Here is a 24,235-nt window from a genome sequence, read left to right as displayed (position 1 = left end):
GGAACCTCCAGGTGATTCCACTTTTGAGAGATGGAAACATTATATAAAAAATAAAGAAAGTACAAATAAGGTGAAAACATCCAAGGCTCACCCTAATTAGGATGGCTAGGCTATAAAAGATCATGAACGAAACAGGTTAGCAGAGTAGTCCTTGAAAGTATTTGGACATATAGAGCACAGTGTTCATGGGAGCAATGAAAAAAAGAAAAACAAGATGGCAGCCATGCAGTAAAATCAAAGCCCCATCCCTTTGTATTTTTTGTCACATAGAAAAGAGCAGGAGTTTGATCATACAGCAACCACCTTCTTTAACACATAATACACCCCAGTGGGTACCACTGGTTAAACATGCCCTTCTCAGTAAGTGTAAATCAGTTTGGTCTGTATCTAAAAACCACAATCAGATGCTTTCCAATTGCTTTAATTTGACTTTCCAGTTCTGTTTCCAGTTCTACATATCCCTTTCCTATTATTGTTGTTGTTTCTAGATTTTTGAAGGGAGAGGCTTTAATAATAAGCAATGGTTAATAAGCCATTTATTCCTCAGCAATAACTTTTACATTATTCATAATACCTTTGAATCTTTTTGGAGCAACATGCAGCTCGCGAAGCAATGTGTCTTTCACTCCCACCCATACAAACAACAAAAGACAGTATTTCTTTTTTCAAAACTGTTTGCTCAATAGAAAAATACTTTAACAAACACATATATACACATATCAGGGAATTCATGAACAATCTGGAATAGGGGGAAAAACCTTGTATACATCTGTCTGAATGCCCAGGCAATTATATTTTTTATTAACAAGGCAAACAGTACAACTGAGAAGGAAAAAACAAGTCTTCCTTAAATTTTCTACACTGCATCCTTCATAGTCAACAATGGATGAACATACTAAGTTTCTGAATAGTGCCTTGAAACACTAAGATTGCTGTAGTTCTTTATAATATAATCAAATCTAGAAATAGAGAGAGAGAGAGAGAGAGAGAGAGAGAGAGAGAGAGAGAGAGAGAGAGAGAGAGAGAGGGAGAATGGCACAGAAAACAGACACTTAGGCAACTGCAGAGAAGCAAGGAAGGGAATTGACAAAACCGTGTGACACTGTCATCACACAACTGTGGCTAACATACTTGTATCAGACATTGGAACAATAGGACATCATGACACATTTGCATAATGCAACATCATGTTCATATTGTTGTTTTGGCATCATCATGGTTTGCTGCATATACCACTGTTCATAGAATTACAATACCCAACAGAATGCAAATTCATTCTGGACCCAAGCTACTTTTGGAAAGAAAAGTACCCACTTGAGCATTGTCCTCCAGGAGCTTCTTCTGCAAAAACTCCTATATATGGAGCATAGTACAATTCGGAGCAATCAACATGTACCAAATTTATTAAATAACCATGTAACATACAACTTTCTATGGGTTTTCCATGGAGATTTGCCATTTATTTCCTTGGATCTTGTGAAGAAGAAGCTCCAGTTGGATTGTGCCTTATTATCACCTTAATATATGTAAATCTAAGCAAGTCAAAGTGCATTACTGAAACATTGTTTGTACCAGCCTTACATATAAATACACACAAACAACATTTCTCATTACACTTTTGTCAGGACAAAATAAAACCAGGGAAACTGAAGGTAACACCTCAGCCAATGCTTGAAGGAAACATCCCTCTGATAAAATGTCAAAAGTTGAGAAATAAATCTTAAATGGTGTACCTTTATTGTTCAGCAAATAGTGCACATTAGAATTTCTTTTAAATCCACATCAGAAATACCTCAAACAATTCAAACCTGTGTAAAATGAATGGAGTTTTTTTAAAAAAGAAAAAAGAAAACAAAAGCCAGAATGAAAATTATGTTTTGCTCACAAATAGTACTTCACCAAAGCTCTGGTGTGAAGGTAAATAAGTTCCGTACATTTCCTCATAGATACCTGAAAAAGAACACCATACAACATGAAAAAATTTCAATGTCAATAGCCACACAGAACTGAAGAAGCTTGGGTCCAAACAGCTGGGAGACAAGGGAAAACAAAAGCAGAAGGATGAAGTCTCAGTTCAATCCTTTTGTAAACCTTGAACAAACACAAAATGAGGTGCCTGCATATTTCAGCCCTTCTGTATTAAACTTTTCAAAAATGCAACTAGCAAGACCTATGTTTCATTGGTGACATAAGCAGGAAATTGTTCTGTACACCTGGATGCTCATTCTTTATAGGTACCCCTTATTCGCTCTGTCTTAGATAAAGAAGGAAGAAGAAAGGGAGGACATGCATACAATCCAGATATCAGGTGTTCTGGGATGCTCTGTGCTGGTTCATCATCGCTGGGCATTGTTCTCGATGGGAAGAAGGGAATGATGGAGGCCTCTTGTATGCTTAGGATCTAATGTTTCATGTTCCTCCGTGAAACTGTCTGGGCTTCCTGCTCCATCTAATGAGCTTTCACAGCTTGAATTTGGGGACAACATGTCCTGAAGAAGGTCTTCTTGCACTATGCCAGTCTCTTTGTTTACTTTACCCCTCTGGTTCCCTTCCTCTTCTTGGTCATTGAGCAGTTTGGCCAAGAAGTTGATGTATTTCATAGCCAGGCGTAATATTTCATTCTTGCTGAGCTTTTTGTCTGGTGGGTGAGTTGGGATGAGCTTCCGAAGCTCAGCAAAAGCTCCATTGACATTCTGCTGCCTCCATCTCTCGCGGCTGTTTGTGAATATTCGACGGACCACTTTTGTGTGAGGGCCTAAAGAAGATCAGAAATGTAAAGTTAGTTACAGAAAAACAGCCTGAATGCCAGCTAGCTAGCACACATGCATCTGTTAGTTAAAAAAAAAAGGGGGGGGGTTAAACTTAAATAAATGTTCCATAAGTTGGGATCAGAGCATCTGATACATATAGAAAACGAATATGAAAAGAAAGTGGCTTTGTTGTTATTTTCTTCTGTAATAATAATTTAAATGTTAAAGCCTAGTGGAAACAAAATAACAAGATATTTGGATGTTAGGAGGGTTGCCAGCCATGAAAAGACATTTCATTTTGGCTTGCTAAAAATGGATATTGGATATTGGATATTTTGAGAAATTGATACCTTTCTCAAAATATCCTCCTACATCAGCACCACAAAAATCAGATTAGGAACACAAGTTGAAATAGGGAAGAAAATGGTGAGCACCTGTCTACCCTTGACGGGTTCAAATCACCAGGACCGGATGGATTATACCCCAGGGTTCTGAAGGAACTGGCAGACGAGATCTCAGAACCACTGAATTATATCTTTCAGAGATCCTGGAGCACCGGGGAACTGCCAGAGGACTGGAAAAGAGCTGATATGGTTCCCATCTTCAAAAAAGGGGAAAAACCAGATCCAGGAAACTACACACCTATCAGCCTGACCTCAATACCGGAAAGATTCTGGAAAAGATAATCAAGCAATAAATTAGCGAACACTTAGAAGCAAACCAAGTAATAGCCAAAAGCCAACATGGGTTTGTCAAAAACTGAACCGGGAGGCTCTCACAACGGTCACTCGGGCCCTTGTGACCTCTAGGCTGGAATACTGCAACGTGCTCTACATGGGGCTGCCCTTGAAGAGCATCCGGCGACTTCAGCTAGTCCAGAATGCGGCCGCGCAAGTGATTGTGGGCGCACCGCGGTTCGCCCACATAACACCTATCCTCCGTGAGCTGCGCTGGCTACCTGTTGATCTCCGGGTGCGCTTCAAGGTGCTACTTACCACCCATAAAGCCCTCCATGGTAGTGGATCTGAGTACTTGAGAGACCGCCTCCTGCCAATTACCTCCCTACGACCTATTAGATCACACAGATTAGGCCTCCTCCGAGTTCCATCCGCCAGTCAGTGTCGACTGGCAATTACGCGGAGGAGAGCCTTTTCAGTAGTAGCTCCGACCCTTTGGAACGATCTCCCCGTGGAGATTCGCACCCTCACCACCGTCCAGACCTTCCGCACAGCCCTCAAGGCCTGGCTATCCCGTCAGGCCTGGGGATAAAGATTCTAATCCGTCCCCACCCGAATGATGAATGAATGTTGTGTTCTATTTTTACTTATGTATTGTCTCATGTCTTGTCTTGTATTCCCCTCCCCACAAATTGTAAGCCGCCCTGAGTCCCCTCAGGGAAAAGGGCGGCCTATAAATAATAAACAAATCAAACAAATCAAATCAAAATCATGCCAGACTAATCTTATTGCATTCTTTGAAAATGTGACAAAATTAGTGGCCCAGAGGAATGTCGTCGATATACTTGGACTTCAGTAAGGCATTTGATAAGGTAGACCATAACCTACTACTACATAAAGTAGAAGAATGTGGGTTAGACCGCATCACCACCAGGTGGATTCGTAACTGGCTGACCAACCACACTCAATGTGTAGTCCTCAATGGAACTGCATCTACATGGAGGGAAGTATGCAATGGAGTACCCCAAGGCTCTGTTTTGGACCCAGTACTCTTCAACATCTTCATTGATGATTTGGATGAGGGAAATAAATGGGGAACTCATCAAATTTGCAGATGACACCAAGCTGGCAGGAATAGCCAACACTCCAGAAGATAGGCTAAAGATACAGAAGGAGCATGACAAACTTGAACATTGGGCAAAATGAAATGAAATTCAATGGTGAAAAGAGTAAGGTTCTACATTTAGGCAACAAAAATGAAATGCACATGTATAGTATAGGTGGTACCTTGCTCAACAGTAGTAACTGTGAAAGGGATCTTGGAGTCCTAGTGGACAACCATTTAAATATGAGTCAGCAGTGTGCAGCAGCTGCCAAAATAGCCAACACAGTTCTAAACAGAGGGATAGAATCAAAATCACGTGAAGTGTTAATACCACTTTATAATGCCTTGGTAAGGCCACACTTGGAATACTGCATTCAGTTTTGGTCACCACGATATAGAAAAGATGTGGAGACTCTAGAAAGAGTGCAGAGAAGAACAACAAAGATGATTAGGGGACTGGAGACTAAAACATATGAAGAACAGTTGCAGGAACTGGGTATGTCTAGTTTAATGAAAGAAGGACTAGGGAAGACATGATAGCAGTGTTCTAATATCTCAGGGGTTGCCACAAGAAGAGGGAGTCAAACTATTTTCCAAGGCACCTTAGGGTAGAACAAGAAGCAATGGGTGGAAACTAATCAGAACAGAAGCAACTTAGAACTGAGGAGAAATTTCTGACAGTTTAGAACAATTAATCAGTGGAACAGCTTGCCTCCAGAAGTTGTGAATGCCCAACACTGGAAGTCTTAAGAAGATGTTAGATAGCCTTTGTCTGAAACAGTATAGGATTTCCTGCCTATGCAGAGGGTTGGACTAGAAGACCTCCAAGGTCCCTTTCAACTCTGCTATTGTATTGTATTGTATTATCAGTGAGCCTCCAGCTGCAGGCATATCTCATGGCAGTAATAATAGCCCATTATTTTGAATTTTACTCAAAGGCCCACAAAATGCACTGTTCTGAGCCCTTCAAAACAGTTAAAATGAGCCTAATGATCATTTTTTAACATTATTCATTATTTTAGTTTATCATAAAAATAAAATACAAAACAGTAAAACAAACAAATAAAATAAAATAAAAATATACATTCAACCCTCACAACAACAACAAAGAAAAAATAGTGTGCAAAAAAGAGGAAAATAGTCAATTAAATTTAACATTTAACACCCTGGCTGGATTCTGAAAAAAAAAAAGCAGTAAATTTTCATCCCTAAATATTCCTTAATGAAATGGGGAACATTGGTGATGGCCTGGCTTAGACAAAAATATAATATATAAATATTTAAGTAAAATTGTCCTCATATGCATTAACTGGTTAAGGCAAGAGCTGGTTTCTTGTTGATTCAAGTTAGTTTAGAATCACTCATCAGAATTGGTCAAGAATGATTAAGCAAGCATGGGGGATCGTGGTAGACCTCTCCTGCAAGTTTCATAATTTGTCTGACCAGAATAGTTCGGGTTCCATTTACAAGAAAAATAGCTTTCTTCCATACCAGTTGCTTGCTTTTTATTATTAGGAAGGTTTCTTTGAGATGAAAGAATGGTTGATGATAACCAATAAGACCTTCCTTGGTGATTCCACCAACACTATAAAATTCTCTGTCCCCTGAAGAATGGATAGTCCTTCTCCAAATATTTTTCACAAACTGGTAAGGATATTTCTATTCTGGCAGGTTTTTGCCTAACAAGTTTAAAAGCTGTTTAGCTATTAGCTTCCCTCTGTATATTTATTGCCTTGGTATCTTTATAGTACTAATTGTATTCCTTTGTGGCTTTAAATGATTGCAAGACACATTCTGTCCAGTAGCACACTGCCATTAGAAAGGCTGGGTAGAGATTCTTTTGATAGGAAAACAAATAACCAATATTGTTTGAGAAGAAACATCCTGTTCCTATGACATCCTTATTCTAAATTCCATTTTTATCAGGAATAGAGATAATTAATAGAAGCAAAGTTACACTAGTATCTTGAATTGACATTAGTGCTGGAAAATTATGCAAAATTCAGCTTCATTGTAGGACTATGTCAGTTTGATATTATTCTACACTGGAGAACACACCAAATCAAGGATCCATCTGTTAGATATTTAATAGAAGAAGTTCCATCTGTCTAAGATAACTAGCATAAAAATATGTTTTGAAAGTGTAGCTACATCCTGGAATCATTTGTGCACATCTTAGAAATGTTGACCACTTATATTGACTATATGACAACTGAATATAAAAGGACATGAATGGGCAGTGTGAAAGTATGACAAAGAGTGTTCTGTAAAGGATTGGTCCAAAAATAATACAGACAAATAGTGATCTTTGAAGCATTGGAACATAATGACCAGAGTTACAGATGTTTTCAGAAAATATGAGATGGTCTCTATTTTTTCAGAAGTTTAATATGTATTTTTCCTACTAAATACTTTTCACATAACTATAGCATTTTTAAGTTTTTAATTGGTCCAAGCCTAGAGTCTCTTATGTATAACTACCCATATATGAAAACAGATTTTTGTAGAAATCAAATACAATTTAGGGTTGCTTTTTCATATGATTGATTGCTATTTCTAGTTTATCCTTATTATTGTGGTTTTTGTTAATTTTGAAAAGTAATGAAATTTCTGGAAAAGGAACCAAATTCAATATTGAAAGTATAAATCACAGGTCTGCGACTAAAAAGCTGTTTGATTATTTTCATCTAATTTCCATGTATTTTGGTGTGCTGAAAACAAATAAAATATTGAAAAAACTCCTAGATGTCATGATTTGCCACAACATGCAAAATTATCTTCAAATTTATCAATTTTTTAAAATTTTTAGTATTTTTTATATTATGGGTTTTTAACCAAATTTAAAGTCCAAATTACTATTAATTAATTCACATAAGTGCATTTAAGATAAAAAATGCCAAAAAAACCTTAAAGGGTTTGTCCGAGTTATGTAAAAAATATAGCACTGTAAATCAGCAATTATACATAGCTAAGCAAGTTTTAAGTCTGTGCTTCTAATGGTAGAAAGGGTTAATCTTTCCTGAAGAATCAAGTGGGAGGGAGACACAGGGCAGATAGCAGCATCTCCGGTCAGTGCAGGGGGCGTGGCCAGCACTGTGACGTCTCGTGTACAGACACAGAGCTGCTCTCTCCTGCATGCCATACTTGTGCACGAATCATCATCAGGTTCTTGGTTCTAGGCTGTTCACACTTTTTCATTGCAATTCATGTTAGCTCGTCATTCTTCAACTGTTATGTTATGGCTCCACGAAAGTGTATTAATTCACCAGTTTCTGCTTCATCTGTGGTGAATATACAGTGTTGAAGCAACAGCAGAATATTACAGACTTTTTGAAAAAAGTATACTTTGCATACTTTGGACTAAAAATTGGAGATGAAGATAAAGTTTGGGCACCTCATAAAGTGTGCAAACGGTGTGTTGAGGACCTCCAAAACTGGTTCAAGGGTAAGAAAACAATCTTTCCATTATGGGATTCCTATGGTATGGCGAGAGCAAAAGAACCATAGTGATGACTGTTACTTTTGTTCATGCGATGTGAAAGAGTTTAATTCCAAATGGAAGCATTCCATTTCATACCCCAATCTTCACTCAGCAATTCGTCCCATCCCCCATGGCACAGATATACCAGTACCCAAGCCCCCTGCTACCTTGGAAGAGATACCTAGCTCCGATGAAGGTGAAGTTATACCTGAACCAGATGACGAATCAAGTTCTGACTTTGAAGATGATACAAGACCAAAATTGTTTTCTCAGGTGGAGATGAATGATTTGGTAAGAGACTTGAATCTTCCCAAAGATGCCTCGGAGTTACTTGGATCAAGGCTGAAAAGCAGGAATTTATTGTTGCCAAGAGTGTCATCTTCATGGTTCAGACATCGTGAGAAGGAGTTTGTTCCTTACTTCGCCCAGGAAGACAAGTTGGTTTATTGCATCGATATCGAAGGTCTGATGAGTCAATTTAAAATCCAATATGATTCAGAGCAATGGCATCTTTTTATAGATTCTTCAAAAAGAAGTCTCAAAGCAGTTTTACTCCACAACAGTTTTTATGCTTCCATACCTGTAGGTCATTCCATACACTTGAAGGAAACCTACGAGAACTTGGTTCTTTGTAAACTTAAATATGAAGACCATGCTTGACAAGTGTGTGGGGACTTGAAGGTCTTGTACATGCTGCTCGGGCAACAAGCTGGGTATACCAAATACCCTTGTTTTCTGTGTCTATGGGACAGTCGAGACCGACAAAATCACTGGACCAAAAAGAGTTGGCAGCTGAGGGTGCTAACAGTCGGTGAAAAAAATATCCTCCAAGAAACTTTGGTACCTTCCCATAAAGTTCTTCTACTACCTCTCCACATAAAATTGGGATTGATGCAGCAATTTGTAAAATCACTTCCAAGAGATGGGGAATGCTTCAAATACTTGGTCACCAAGTTTCCATGCCTGTTGGAGGCAAAATTGAAGGAAGGTGTGTTCATCGGACCAGACATTAGAAGGCTTATAGTTGATCAAGAGTTTGTCAATACCATGGCGGATCCTCAAAAAGATGGGTGGATTGCATTTAAAGAAGTCGTACAGACATTTTTAGGCAATAACAAAGATCCTCACTACAAAAAGATCGTCGGAAGAATGCTGAAAGCATTTCAAGCTTTAGGTTGCCTGATGAGTTTGAAAGTGCATTTCCTCCAGTCCCACCTTGACTACTTTCCTGAAAATTTTGGAGCTGTGAATGAGGAACAAGGTGAACATTTCCACCAAGACATTAAAGAGATGGAAAGGAGATACCAGGGAAAATGGAGCATTACAATGATGGCAAACTACTGTTGGATGCTTCAGAGAGACATTCCAGATGCTACTTACAAGTGTAAATGCACCAAGAGGAGCCTCACAAAGAAGAAGAATCTAGTTTAGTGTGTGTTTTCATTTCAGTTCAAAAAAGGATTTTCATGAAAATATTGTAATAAAACTTTAATTTTATAAGTCTATTTCCATTTATTTTGAGGTATTGCCTTGTTTAACATAGTTATCTAAATTGTCAGGAAACGTGATGTCCTATGACAAAATGGAGGTCATTTTCAGATTCAGCGCACCAAAAAATTATGTGGACTAACCAAAACAGCTCTCGAAAAAAAAAAGTTTGCAGACCTGTGATCTGAGATGTTATTCTGTGTTGTATTGTACTTCAATATTCTATAATATTCTCTTTGTTAATCTGGTATTTAAACTGAAATATGTTATCACCATAGTCTTGAGCTGACACGGATGTAGTCTATAGATTTTTAATGAACTGAGAAAATCAATTTTTACTCCATTTGCTCGTCAGTTTTTATGTGATTATTCTATCTACTCTACAATAGGCTTTCTCTAATCCCTCTGGTTTTATAAGGATTTCATGGTTAACTTTTTCACAGTATTTATTTTAAAAGAACAACATCACACATCATCCCTTCTAGGATATGAAGTCTAAGCAGAAGAGATTCTTGCATTATAAAATAAATGGATTTTAAAGATTAAGTTTTCTGTAAAGTATCAGCATTATTCTTTCCATATTAAAATTATAATTTTATATTATATTGCTATTAGTTGCCTTTGCTTCTTCTGTTTCTCATCGGCTTCATTTGTGAGGGGGCACCACAACTGCCCTGGACAGCCAGTTCGGATTTAGATTTCTCTTTGTTGTACATCCTTTCCTGTAACTGTGTATTGCATCTTCTTTCCTTTTTATATGCAATAATCCTGTGTATTAGAATAACAGCGTTGGAAGGGATCATGGAGGTCTTCTAGTCCAACCCCCTACCTAGGCAGGAAACCCTACGCCACTTCAGACAAATGGTTATCCAACATCTTCTTTAAAACTTCCAGTGTTGGGGCATTCACAACTTCTGAAGGCAAGCTGTTCCACTGATTAATTGTTCTAACTGTCAGGAAATTTCTCCTCAGTTCTAAGTTGCTTCTCTCCTTGATTAGTTTTCACCCATTCCTTCTTGTTCTACCCTCAGGTGTCTTGGAGAATAGTTTGACTCCTCTTCTTTGTAGCAAGGCCCTGAGATATTGGAACACTGCTATCATGTCACCCCTAGTCTTTCTTTTCATTAAACTATATACATACCAGTTCCTGCAACCATTGCAGGAAGGTGGAACCCTGGTCCAGGAGCCTGGTTTCGTGGCTGGAAGGAGTAAGAACCCCCCAGAATACCCGTGCCAGCAGCGTACTGAGGAGACTTGCCTCCCCAGAGCTGCTAGGCTCGGAAGACGCAGACGACGAGGGGATACCGAAAAAAAGCGCTGGGACTGGGGCGGAGGCTGCCGACGCTTCAGACGCGGCTTGGGGGAAGTTGCCGATACCAACGCGGCTTACTAACGCAGCTTAGAGACGCTGCTGCCAGGATTCCTGGAGTTTTGGAGCTTGGAGGAGCTTGGAGCTTGGAGGACAGTCCCGAGTGGCCTTCGGCGTTGTCGGACGCCCCCCCCCTTTACATGGATGGCGGTTTGGAGTTGTCGGCATTGTCGGACGCCCCCCCTCCCCTCACATGGATGGCGGCTTGGAGTTGTCGGCGTTGTCGGACGCCCCCCCCCTCACACGGGCGGCGGCTTTTGGAGTTGTCGGCGTTGTCGGGTGAGCGAGTGGCACCGAGTGGCCGGTGGGGATTCCCCCCCCTCCTCCCCAGGAACCTCGATTGAGAGCGTCAATCACTCTGTTGGGAACCGCGCGGCTCTGCTGTGGTCATTGGGAGCCTTGGGGCTGAATCAGGAACATTATGGTGCAAACGCTAAAGATACCGAGGGCGTGTTTCCATACTGGCGGGCGGCGCTAGCGGATGGCGAGCGTTTCTTCTTTGAACTGCGAGAGATTAAGATCTGGGCTTGTATTAGACCTGCACCTCACTCTGAGGAAGGAGTGGCTGAGCTTTTCCATCTATACTGCTGAGACTGGTGGCTGGTTTCTGGCCACCTCAGCCCTCTAGCCTCCCCCTCTTCTCTCTGGTGCAGCCTCCTCTCTGCTCGCCACTGCGGGCGGCATATGGATGATGGCAGCATTTTTATGATTTTTCGGTACTTGCAACATCTTCTGACTGCGCCCACCCGGTTTGTCCGACTTGCTGAACCCTTGGGGACCTTTCTGGACTACCATCACCATTTTGCCATCAGATGGAAAAACTATAAGAGGGGGCTTAATGTTTCTAATGTACTCCCCCCTCCTTCATGATCCATCTCGGCCACCCCGGACTTTAGACTTTGGAACCTTTATTATTATACCTTCCAAGAACGAGATATACCATCTGCATACCCCTGTATACCACAGTTGGTGCTCAGCTACCTCAACTTTTTAAGAACTATTTGTGCAGTTATTAAGCTATACTTGCGCAGTGCGCAAATTTTTTTAGGAATGCGGTGTGAATGGTATGTCTGATTGATGACTGTACCCACTTTTTTTTAACCTCATTATTGCTGTATTTTCTGTGTTTTAACTGACCTATGTGGGGAATGCATGGATGAGTGGCTGTGTTTGTGTGAGAGGATGATTGATTCGAAGGGCCTGTCGGGGAATGCGGGGGCCATAGGGGTGGGTGGAGGGGCTACTGACACGGGAGTGGGTCAGAGTATTACGGTCTTAACAGGGAGGGGCAGATATGGTGGGGACTTTAGGGCTGGCCATTACTGGGGAAGGAGGGCTCGCTACGTTACAGAGATCCCTCCTTCCGGCCCTATGAGTCCCACTCCAAGGCCAGATGGCGCGAGTAATCAGGACCCTGGTCTCAGGCTGCTGTCGCTAAATGCCAGGTCTGTAGTTCACAAAGCTCCCCTCATCCGGGACCTAATATTAGATGAGAGGGTAGACCTGGCATGTATTACTGAAACCTGGCGGAGGGAGGAGTCCCCCTCGTAGAGATGTGCCCAGAGGGTTTTCAGGTGCTTCATCAGCCGCAATCCCAGGAAGGGGTGGGGGTGTGGCTATTGTTATCCGAGAGTCTCTAGTACCTCGTAGGACCCCTGCTCCGGAGCTTGTCGGGTGTGAGTCCCTGCTGGTGAAGTTGGACCTCAAGGGTCAAGTGGGTCTGCTGTTAACGTACCTGCCTCCCAACAGCGTTGCAGCAGCCCTCCCCTCGCTCCTCGAGTCAGTAGCCGAGCTGGCAATTGAGTTTCCCAGGCTTATAGTTCTGGGGGATTTCAATTTGCCTTTGCTCGGTGAACACTCTGATGGAGCGCAGGAGTTCATGGCTTCCATGACAGCCATGGGCTTGACCCAAGTAATTCGGGGCCCGACTCACTCGGCGGGTCACATGCTCGACCTCGTATTCCTCTTGGAGCAGTGGAGTTGTGATCTTGGTTTGAGGGGTAGTGAGATCTTACCCCTGTCATGGTCAGACCACTACCTACTGAGGCTTGACTTTCGGAGACCAAACCCCCACTGTAGGGAGGAGGAACCGATTAGGTGGTTCCACCCCAGGCGACTTATGGACCCTTTGGGCTTTCAGACGGAGCTTGGCGTTGTTCCTGATACCCTCGCCCGCAGTCCAGCGGAGACTCTGGTTGCTGCTTGGAATTCAGCAGCGGCAGGGGCTCTTAACCGGATTGCGCCTTTATGGCCGATCCGAGGCAGTGGATCCAGGAGGGCTCCTTGGTTTACTGAGGAACTCCGGGAGATGAAGCGCCGAAAGAGATGCCTAGAGCAACGATGGAGATCCAGTAAGTCCGAGTCAGACCGAGCACTTTTAACATCCAGCATCAGAGCTTACCTCCGGGCAATTAGGACGACTAAAAGAACACACATTGCCTCTCTGATTGCTTCCGCTGAGTCGCGCCCAGCCGCCTTGTTCAGGATAACCCATTCCCTCCTAAATAGGAGGGATACGAGCGATCCTTTGCAAGGCAGAGCTGAGGATTACGTCCAATTCCTCGCGGATAAAGTTGCTCGGCTTCGGACGGACCTGGACTCCAATTGCGCAGAACCAGCTGAGGCACCAGGGGAGAATCTAGCAGGACATCACTGGATTGATTTTCAGGCTGTTACCCCTGAGGACGTGGACAAGGCCATGGGAGCTGCAAGTGCCTCCACATGTGTACTGGACCCGTGCCCCTCCTGGCTGGTTGCTAACAGCAGGGAGGTGACACGGGGCTGGATCCAGGCCGTTGTTACCGCCTCCCTTCAGGAGGGGTTCTTTCCCCCCGCTCTAAAGGCGGCGGTGGTGAGACCCCTTCTGAAGAAGCCATCTCTGGAACCAGCCGTTTTAAACAACTACCGTCCAGTCTCCAACCTCCCCTTTGTGGGGAAGGTTGTTGAGAAGGTGGTAGCCTTTCAGCTCCGGCGGTCCTTGGAGGAAACCGATTATCTAGATCCCTTCCAGTCAGGATTTAGGCCGGGCTACAGCACGGAAACCGCTTTGGTCGCATTGATTGATGACCTCTGGAGAGCCAGGGATGGAGGTTATGCCTCCGTCCTAGTGCTCCTTGACCTCTCAGCGGCTTTCGATACCATCGACCATGGTATCCTTCTGCGACGACTGCGGGAGGTGGGGGTGGGAGGCACTGTCCTACGGTGGTTCTCCTCTTACCTCTCGGACAGGTCGCAGTCGGTGTTGGTCGGAGGGCAGAGATCGACCCCTAGGCCCCTGAAATATGGGGTCCCACAGGGGTTGGTCCTGTCCCCCCTCCTGTTTAATATCTACATGAAGCCGCTGGGTGAGATCATTCGACGGCACGGGATAAAATACCATCAGTATGCGGACGATACACAGCTGTATCTGTCCGCCCCGTGCCAACTCAGTGAAGCGGTTGACGTGATGTGCCAGGGCCTCGAGGCTGTTAGGGACTGGATGGGGGTTAACAAGCTTGTACTCAACCCAGATAAGACCGAGTGGCTGGTGTGTTTCCCTCCTACTAATTGGCCAAGTGTTCCATCTCTCAGGCTGGGGGGTCAAACAGTACGCCCCTCAGACAGGGTTCGCAATTTGGGAGTCCTCCTGGACCCACAGCTGACTTTTGAACACCACTTGTCAGCTGTGACCAGGGGGGCATTTGCCCAGGTTGGCCTGGTGCACCAGTTGCGTCCCTACCTGAACCGGGAGGCCCTCACAACAGTCACTCGCGCCCTTGTGACCTCTAGACTGGACTACTGCAACGTGCTCTACATGGGGCAGCCCTTGAAGTGCATTCGGCGACTTCAGCTTGTCCAGAATGCAGCCGCGCGAGCGATCGTGGGTGCACCTCGGTTCACCCACGTAACACCTATCCTCCGCGAGCTGCACTGGCTGCCTATTGGTCTCCGGATATGCTTCAAGGCGCTAGTCGTCACTTATAAAGCCCTTCATGGTATTGGACCTGGGTACTTGAGAGACCGCCTGCTGTCAATTACCTCCACTAGACCAATTAGATCCCACAGATTAGGCCTCCTCCGAATTCCATCCGCCGGCCAGTGTCGACTGGCGACTACCCGGAGGAGAGCCTTCTCTGTGGCTGCTCTGACGAACTCTCTGGAACGAACTCCCCGTGGAGTTTAGAACCCTCACCACCCTCCAGGCCTTCCGCAAAGCCCTTAAAACCTGGCTGTTCCAACAGGCCTGGGGCTAAAGAACTGTTGCCCCCGTCTCAAATTGGTATGACTGTTGTGTCTTTCATTATGCATTGTTTTTTGTGTCATTTTAAATTTTTTGTTTGTATCCCCCTTCCCTGGTTGAGTTGTGAGCCGCCCTGAGTCCCCTTCGGGGGAAAAGGGCGGCATATAAATAAAATCAACATAACATAACATATGTTTTAGCCTCCAGTCCCCTAATCATCTTCGTTGCTCTTCTCTGCACTCTTTCTAGGGTCTCCACTACTTTTTTACATCGTGGCGACCAAAATTGAATGCAGTATTCCAAGTGTGGCCTTACCAAGGCATTATACAGTAGTATTAACACTTCACGTGATCTTGATTCTATCCCTCTGTTTATGCAGCCTAGAACTGTGTTGGCTATTTTGGCAGCTGCTGCACACTGCTGGCTCATATTTAAATGGTTGTCCACTAGGATTTCAAAATCCCTTTCATAGTTACAATTATTGAGCAAGGTACCACATATTCTGTACCTGTGCTTTTTGTTTTTCTTGCCTAAATGTAGAACCTTACTTTTTTCACTGTTAAATTTCATTTTGTTAAGCAGTGCCCAATGTTCAAATTTGTCAAGATCCTTCTGTATCTTAAGCCTATCGTCTGGAGTGTTGGCTATTCCTGCCAGCTTGGTGTCATCTGCAAATTTCATGAGTTCCCCATTTATCCCCCCAACCAAATCATTAATGAAGTTGTTGAAGAGTACGGGGTCTAAAACAGAGCCTTGGGGTACTCCACTGCATGCTTCCCTCCATGTAGATACTTCCCCCTTTATGTAGATGCAGTTCCATTGAGGACTACACATTGAGTGTGGTTGGTTAGCCAGTTACAAATCCATCTTGTGGTGATGCTATCTAACCCACATTTTTCTACTTTATCTAGTAGTAGCTTATGGTCTACTTTATCAAATGCCTTACTGAAGTCCAAGTAAATTATATTGACAGCATTCCTCTGGTCCACTATTCTATGTTGCTTGGCAGGGACAGAAGAATCTGTGCTGTGAACCTTCATTTAGGCATTTGATGGCTCCTGAATGCAGGGCTTATTTTGAGGAGCGATACTGGAGAGTTAGAAGAAAACTTCTACTTTAAAGATGTTGAGCTTGTCAGCTGGAAAACTGACAGCCTCAGGTTCAAAATCTGAGCACTGAGTGATAGGGGGAGCTTCTATTACTTTCTCCAGCTCCTGAAAACCTAGCAGTTTGAAAGCATATGAGTAGATAAATAGGTACCATTTCAGTAACAAGTACAACATTCAATGCCCTGAAGTGTATAGCCATGCTGGCCACATGACACAGAAGCAACTTCTATCAATGCTAGCTCCCTCAGCTATGAAACAGAGAGCAGCAGCACCCCTAGAGTTCAACATGACTGGACAGGGGAAACATTTACTTTTACTGTATCTTTTCTCTTCACCTGAACTAACATTTCACAGTATGTATATCTTAATATTGCTTTAGTTTGATTGGGCCTGTGGCCATTCCATTGTTCCAAAGCCTTGGGTTAATTGAATAGACATTTACGGTGCAAAGTAGTAAATCATCCATTGTCCCAAGATTGCACCAAAAGTCAGTATTGAAATGTCCTGAAAGCTTGTATACTATTTCACTAACATTTTAATTGTATGTTAGAATTTTCTTTCTTTTCCAAATTATGTACTTCCCCAATCCCTCTCAAACTCCATAATTTTGAGTCTAGTCCAGCTCTAAATACTTCAAAAAAATGCTATGAGAAACCCTGAAAGTGGTTCTGTATGCCTTCTTTTTGGTACTCACCATGTCACAGTTAGATGCTTTTAAATTTTATCACTAAATAATGCAAAAAAAATTTTTTTGAAAACTAACTTGGACAATATTTTACATTTTTCATCTAAATATCACATTTGCTGACTGAAAAGTAGACAAATCAGGTTATTTGAAATTTAATCTGTTCATACTCAAGTATTAAAAAGATGTTTTCATGTTTGATTTTTAGCATTCAGTGGTAAGATGGGCAAAGTAAATACTGGCACTTGTGTTTTTAATTCTTATTTTTAATCAGAAACAAAAGGAACTTTCAGGGGACATGGGCCTTAAAGGTATGGATGACCATACCTGCAATTCTGTTGATTGCAATGATGCTAGAAGATTAATTTCTATTAATTTATGCATGCCATAAAATTTTAGTACATTCTATTTTCTAGTATCATCGGCCACAGCTGTTCCAGTATAGCAGTAATGAGGAACAATCTTTATTTCATTTTACCAAGAAAGTTGCTGGCAAGTTACTGGTGATAAAATGGCCATAAGGGTTTTATCTCTAAATCTCAATATTAAAATACTAATGGAATTTTCAGATGATGAGTAAATAGATTAGGACTATGGCTAGGAGTTGTGAGGATCAGCAATAGATGCAGAAGGATTTCTGTTCTCCTTTTTAAACTACAACAGCAACAGAATTAGTCTCCTGCCTTTTAAATCCTACTGCTGAAATAAAAAAAGGCTGGAATTGGAGAGTTGAGAACATTTGAAATCGACAATTGCTACGCTCAGTTTAAAACAAATCTCTCTGCTTTTAAAAAAAGTTGTTGTTGTTGTTGTTGTTATCATTATTATTATATTTGACACTTGAGGAGCTAGAGGAAAAATGAGGGCATTAATACTCTGAATTTCTCTATTTCCAGACCAATGAAAAATATATTAGAAGGCAAATGAAACATTTGTTAAAATGACAATAAACCTGCAAATCCACTCTCTTTGAAGAACTTCTTAGAATGACAAGGAAACAAACAAATGAATCATCAGACAAATGAACCCAGATGTCTCACTGAAGCCACAAATCATCAGGCTCAAAATTATCCTACTTTAGATACATTATGTATAAACCCAGTTAGGAGTCAGTTGGTGGCCAGTCTCTCTCCCTCCCTCCTCCCCCCCCTCTCTCTCCATTGTCTGTTTGTCTGTCTGTCTGTCTGTCCATCTGTCTATCCATCCATCCATCCATCTATCTATGCCTCTATCTATCTCTATCTCAAAATCTACTCCCTAGGACTTTGCATTGTCTTCATTCTAATTTAAATTAATTTCAGATTGGTCTCACTTAGGACTCCTTGCACTGGCTACACAATGGGGGGAGGCAACATTTTCACAAAATCTCTATCCACAACAGAGAGAAAATGGAGCTCAGCAATGCACCAAATGACAAATTTCCTGCTTTGAAACTAAAAGACCCATTTACTTTTTCACATGCTGGTTTTTGAATGCTAGTGCTGATAAATTATAAAATAAAAAGCATATTTTAGCAAGCAATAGCTAATTGTAACTCTCCATCCTCAAGAGTTTTAAAGCACAAGTTTCCCCTATTTTTTTTCTCAAAAATCGTGGTCAAATAATTTCAGGTATCTTCTAAAAGGTAAAATTAATGAAGTTGGGGCCATTTAGCCTATCAGTCATATTATCAAACAATCCAATGTAATTCATTCCCAAGAGATGCCTGCCCAGTCTTTACTAAACCTAACCTATCAAAGCAAAGTTCAACATCTTTACTGGTCCCACTGTTCTGATATAGTTCTACAGAGGAATTATTGAATCTATCATCTGCACCTCTATAACTGTCTGGTTTGGTTTTGCAACCCAAAACCACAAACACAGACTTTAGAGGATAATCAGAACTGCAGAAAAAACAATTACTGCCAAACTGCCTTCCATTGAGGACCTGTACATTGCACGTGTCAAAAAAAGGGCCATGAAAATACAGACTCGTCACATCCTGGACATAAATTATTTCAACTTCTACCCTCAAAACGATAGCAATAGCAATAGTAGTTAGACTTATATACTGCTTCATATGGCTTTCAGCCCTCTCTAAGCAGTTTACAGAGTCAGCATATTGCCCCCAACAACAATCCGGGTCCTCATTTTACCCATCTCGGAAGGATGGAAGGCTGAGTCAACCCTGAGCCGGTGAGATTTGAACAGCCGAACTGCAGAACTGCAGTCAGCTGAAGTAGCCTACAGTGCTGCATTTAACCACTGCGCCACCTCGGCTCACCCATGATGCTATAGAGCACTGCACACCAAGACAACTAGACACAAGAACAGTTTCCCCCCCCCCGAACATCATCACTCTGCTAAATAAATAATTCCCTCACCACTGTCAAACCATTCACTAAAGCTGCATTACTATTACTATTAGTCTTTTCATCGTTCCTATCACCCATCTCCTCCCACTTGTGACTGCAGGACTGTAACTTTGTTGCTTGTATCCTTACGATTTATATTGATATTGCTTGTTTCCTGAATGCTTATTTGTACCTTATGACTATCATTAAATGTTGTACTTTATGATTCTTGATGAATGTATCTTGTCTTTTTATGTACACTGAGAGCATATGCACTAAAGACAAATTCCTTGTGTGTCCAATCACACTTGGCCAATAAAGAATTCTATTCTATTCTGTTAAATAGCTCTAACATTCAATTAAAATCTGCTTTCCTGTTTCTTAAAATTATTATCACATCACCTCACCTCTGAGGTTGCAGAGGACAGGTCTTATCTGAACTGAGATTTGCTGCCAATAAGCATGGGGCATTTGTTTTCAGTGAGCTTATTTAGAATAATACAAATATTGGTCTCCTATTTCTGTTGGTGATGCTGTATAAAAGGCAAATTTATAGGAAATGGTGATCAGTTATTAAATGGAAAAAGGAGTCAATGAAGTGTTGTTTCTACTACACTATCATATCCAACAGCTTAGCATTGAACCTAGCTATTTTAAATGGATGAGCCACACAAAATATAACTTACCATAAAGCATTGAAATTTCAGTTATTAAATGAACTTCTAAAAAGTATCATGAAATATTTATCTGATGTGCTTATTAATAAATGTTATGGGTTTGATATTGAGCTATCTAAAAGTTGAACTATTAAAATATCAGTAGTTAATAAATGAGTAGTAAAGAAGTATGAAGGAATATGAAGGGAATATGCATATATGTTAAAAGAAAAAATTGCCAACACATGCCAAAATCAGAGGATCAAAATCTGAAACCCCACTTTGATGATACAAAATTAGGGGGGGGGGAGAATTTGACTGAATCTGAGATTTTCAAATTTAACTCTGCAGCTTAAACATCAGTTATATATATGGAAAATCATGACCAAATAAATTAGGCATTTTATTGCTTTAAAATCTATTAAAATTCCTGCCCATCTTCTTAAAATAATCTTATACTGGGGAAAGGGCCTGACCATTGTTTGGCATTGAGCCAATTAATTATCCTTAAGGCATTTTTTGCAAGGAATTAAGAGAGCTGAATTCACAATATCAGAAGGGCACTAGGTATAGCACGACTGCTCTGGGATAACTAAGTCAGCCTCGTCATAATAATTGAATCTCTTCTTAGCTGCTCTTGAACAAATGAGCAATACATGACAGTCAGGGCCTGTTCAATAACAGTGGCTAGAGCTACGACCACAGTTTTTCCTCCACGTTCATAAAGCCTCATCCAGATGTTGGCTTTGCTCACTCCTCTCCTGTACAATGTCTGGCCCATCAAGCCTCCAACATTGTCCATTCTTCCTTCTAGCCTTTCAGAGCCTATCTACATCCTTTGAAGTCATTGCCTTACCGACTTATGATCACAATTCAGTCCAAAATTTCAGCTGACTGATTTGAGTTCAAATCTCACCAGGCTCAAAGGTGACTCAGCCTTCCATCCTTCCAAGGTGGGTAAAATGAGGCTCCAGATTGTTGGGGGCAATATGCTGACTCTGTAAAACTGCTTAGAGAGGGCTGTAAAAGCACTATGAAGCGGTATATAAGTCTAAGTGCTATTACTATTTCTTTTGCAAAGTGAAGTATTTGTTAAGTGAATTTGTCCCATTTTACGACCTTTCTTGTCACAGTTGTTAAGTGGATCACTATAGTTGTTAAATTAGTCAAATTGTTGTTAAGTGAATCTGGCTTCCCCATTCACTTTGCTTGTCAGAAGGTTGCAAAAGGGGATCATGCCACCCCAACTGTCATAAATATGAAACAATTGCCAATTAGATTCACTTGGGACTAATTTAGACCATTAAATGTACACATCCACATTGGTCTGATTCGATTCAAATGTGTTCAGTTCAAGAATGAACTGAAATGGAGAGGAAGATCAAAAGAGTAAACCTGGCAGCCACAGGCTGAAGCCCTGCCCCTTTGGTGTATGTATCATAAAAAGGGGTTTCATTTGCAGCGGCCTTCTATACTTCCAGGCACCCATGGTTCGGTTTGAACCAAAGGATCCATTGATCTGATCTGTGAATCAGTCCAAACTGATTCAGAGCATCAAATATTCATATAAACCTAATATATAACTAAGATGAATACAAATGACTAGTGTTGTATATATAGCACATTTGCTGGATCGATGCTTTCATCAAAATGAAAGACAAATTCCACAAAAGCCACAATGCTATATATAATCTAAAATGGCTTTAAACTAAATCTTCACTTGCATTGACCCCCCCCCCTTCATTTTTTGCTCTGCTTTTGAATGCCATTCTACATGGTAATGCTCTGCTTTTGAAGCCATTCTACATGGTAATGTAGAATGTAATACATTTATCAAACCATCATCCCTTTTTATTTTTTACTTTCAAAAGCATAAAATGACATCTTTGTGTTTACATTTCAGTAAGTTCCAGAATTAATAAACAAACTCCAGGAGAGGCTAAATACATACGTGGCTGGAGAGTTGCAGAGAGAGTTTAAAACACAGATGCTACACCTCCCCAATTTCTACCTTTATTTGTTATGGAACAAATGTGGTTCTACACACAGAGAATTGTGTATGTCTAGGGCAGCATAAAAACCAGAAGTAACTTGGTAGCATCTTTTCAGATTAACAAGGTATAAGCGACAACTCATTTCATCAAATGTGTGAGGTAGCAAAACTCATGCAAAATTAATTTAAATTGGGATGAGATGAGAAGGGAAGGAGTGGGAGCCACCACATGCAGTTGTAGCTTTTATACTTTTATACTAGGAAGTTGTAGCTTTTATACTTTTTAATCAAATACGATCATTTCAAAAGATGCAATCAGATTCCTTCTGGACTGAGAAATGAGACTGTCCCATTTCCCATTTATTTCCTTCCCATCTGCAATTCCAAACCATGAACTAATCTACCTTTTGATTCTACCTGAGCTTTCTCTGTTCTGGAATTTGCAAAATGCCAGCACAAAAGGTGGTGCTTTATCCATTCCCCTACCACAGCAGGCCGACCAGGTATGGATATATGACAGGACAGAGAATTCATTGCAATTAAGCAACACAGTTGAAAAAAATAAGAAAAGATTTGAATTGCAACCTCTAGCTTCCAAGCACTGTCCCTGTTAATGTAATTAACAGATTGCATTTAAAAAATAAAATAAAATTGTGATTTTAGTTCACAGTTGTTACGGATTACAGGAACAGCTCTAAAGGAGCCATAAAGCCTATATCAACTCTCTCTTTATTTATCTTATCTTATCTTATCTTATCTTATCTTATCTTATCTATCTATCTATCTATCTATCTATCTATCTATCTATCTATCTACCAATTTATCTATATCTACCTTTTATCTACCTATACATCCATCCATCCATCCAAATTTAAAACAGCCAAGGGAACAAAATAACTGGTCACTAACCATGGAATTCCGGCTTCTGGTTATCTATGAAGAGGGCTAGAAATCCAAACCAAAGCACACAATACTGCAACATTTTGCTGCAAGCTATAAATTGCCCTACACAAGAATTTCCTGTCTCTAGAGACCCCAGCCCCTTCTTCTCAGCATCATCACCCAGCAATACAAGGAATGAAATAGCAATTGCTAATCTTTAGCTGCCATACTACCCACAAAGAAACACATTGGGAGGGGGATGTTGTGGTGATGGGGATCAGCTCACCATCAGAGAGCTCCACTTCATAGGGGGATGGTCTTCTTTTCACTCGGTTGTTGTTATACATTGAAAAGTTTTCGGGTTCACCAAAATATCCACTACAAAGGAAAAAGCAGAAAAGCAGGGGTGTGGGGAGAAGAGAAATTAGCTCTGCAGACATCTCCTAACTGCATCATTCAACTGCAATCTCAAAAAAGAAAAATCTTATTGAATTTGGTGGTGAATTTGGTGCACCAGTCAGGATTAGAGTCTCAACATCATTTCTACTGCTGAAAATGTACATAATAGGCAAAATTCCCACAATAGGATGTTTTGTTGCCGTTTTGTTGCCGTTTGTTGCCGTTTGTGCACCATGTGTGGGCAATGTTTACCACACTTTTAGCATGAACCATTTTATAACAAGAAATCTAAATTTCTTGGCTTTTCAGATCCAGAGGCCCAACACTTGTCAAACATTTCTAACAGAAGAATTAAAATACATTTTGAAGCACATTTTCAAGAATTGTCTGGTCTATCAGACAATTACTAGGATTACAGTATTTAACTCCCAGATACATTGTTCATACCTTTCCTAACCCTTTAAGCTAGCTTGGTCTTCTTTTTCTCCCACAATGTTCATTCCTAGCATATGTAACACATGTATGTTAACGTGTACTGCATTTCTGCAGTGAGGAAAAAATGATTGCCTAAATATAATAACACGTGAATAAACATCCATTAACTAAATATTTCTAGAATGATTTTCCCCCTTGATTCAGGCATTTTCCCCAAATTTAAGTTGTTATGCTATATTACAAATATTTCATCTCTTACAAGTAAGCATTTTGTGTTTCTTTTGACAAGAGGGTGGAAGGTGGGTGGCAACATTTTAAAAGGTCTTTGCCGCAAACCTGCCACATTTTGATAAATGGTCTGTACCAACCTTGCCAACATGGTGCCTCCAAGATCTATGGATAACAATGCCCATCATCACCCAACTAATGTTCCAAAGGGTGATTGGAGAAGTAGTCCCACACCTCTAGAAGGCATCAGGTTATATGGGCTGATGCCTAAGGATTATAACGGGACACTTAATGCTGGCTTTAAACCTAGTCTTCTCTGCCTTATTTTCAGCAGAAAACGTTGTTTGTGACTTTAATATCAGACCGACAGCAGAAAGAAGAGAAGATCGGTTTGCTTCGATTGTCCATTGGGTTTTTTTTCCTCTC

The 24,235-nt window shown here is 41.2% G+C and overlaps 1 protein-coding gene across 1 annotated transcript in view; it reads right to left on the bottom strand.

The window, feature by feature from the left end:
- Nucleotides 1–519: 519 nt before the first annotated feature.
- TAL1 (TAL bHLH transcription factor 1, erythroid differentiation factor) overlaps nucleotides 520–24,235 on the bottom strand; it is a 31,453-nt gene continuing 7,737 nt past the window's right edge. Inside the window, exons 3-4 of the mRNA XM_032217929.1 lie at nucleotides 23,034–23,125; nucleotides 520–2,755 (exon numbers count right to left, since the gene is read on the bottom strand). Coding sequence (XP_032073820.1) covers nucleotides 2,337–2,755; nucleotides 23,034–23,125 — 511 coding nt within the window. The 3' untranslated portion in view covers nucleotides 520–2,336. The remainder of the gene's footprint in view (nucleotides 2,756–23,033; nucleotides 23,126–24,235) is intronic.

Source organism: Thamnophis elegans, chromosome 5 (genome assembly GCF_009769535.1).
Source record: "Thamnophis elegans isolate rThaEle1 chromosome 5, rThaEle1.pri, whole genome shotgun sequence".
Classification (NCBI taxonomy): domain Eukaryota; kingdom Metazoa; phylum Chordata; class Lepidosauria; order Squamata; family Colubridae; genus Thamnophis; species Thamnophis elegans.
This window is presented reverse-complemented; position numbering and strand designations above follow the sequence as displayed.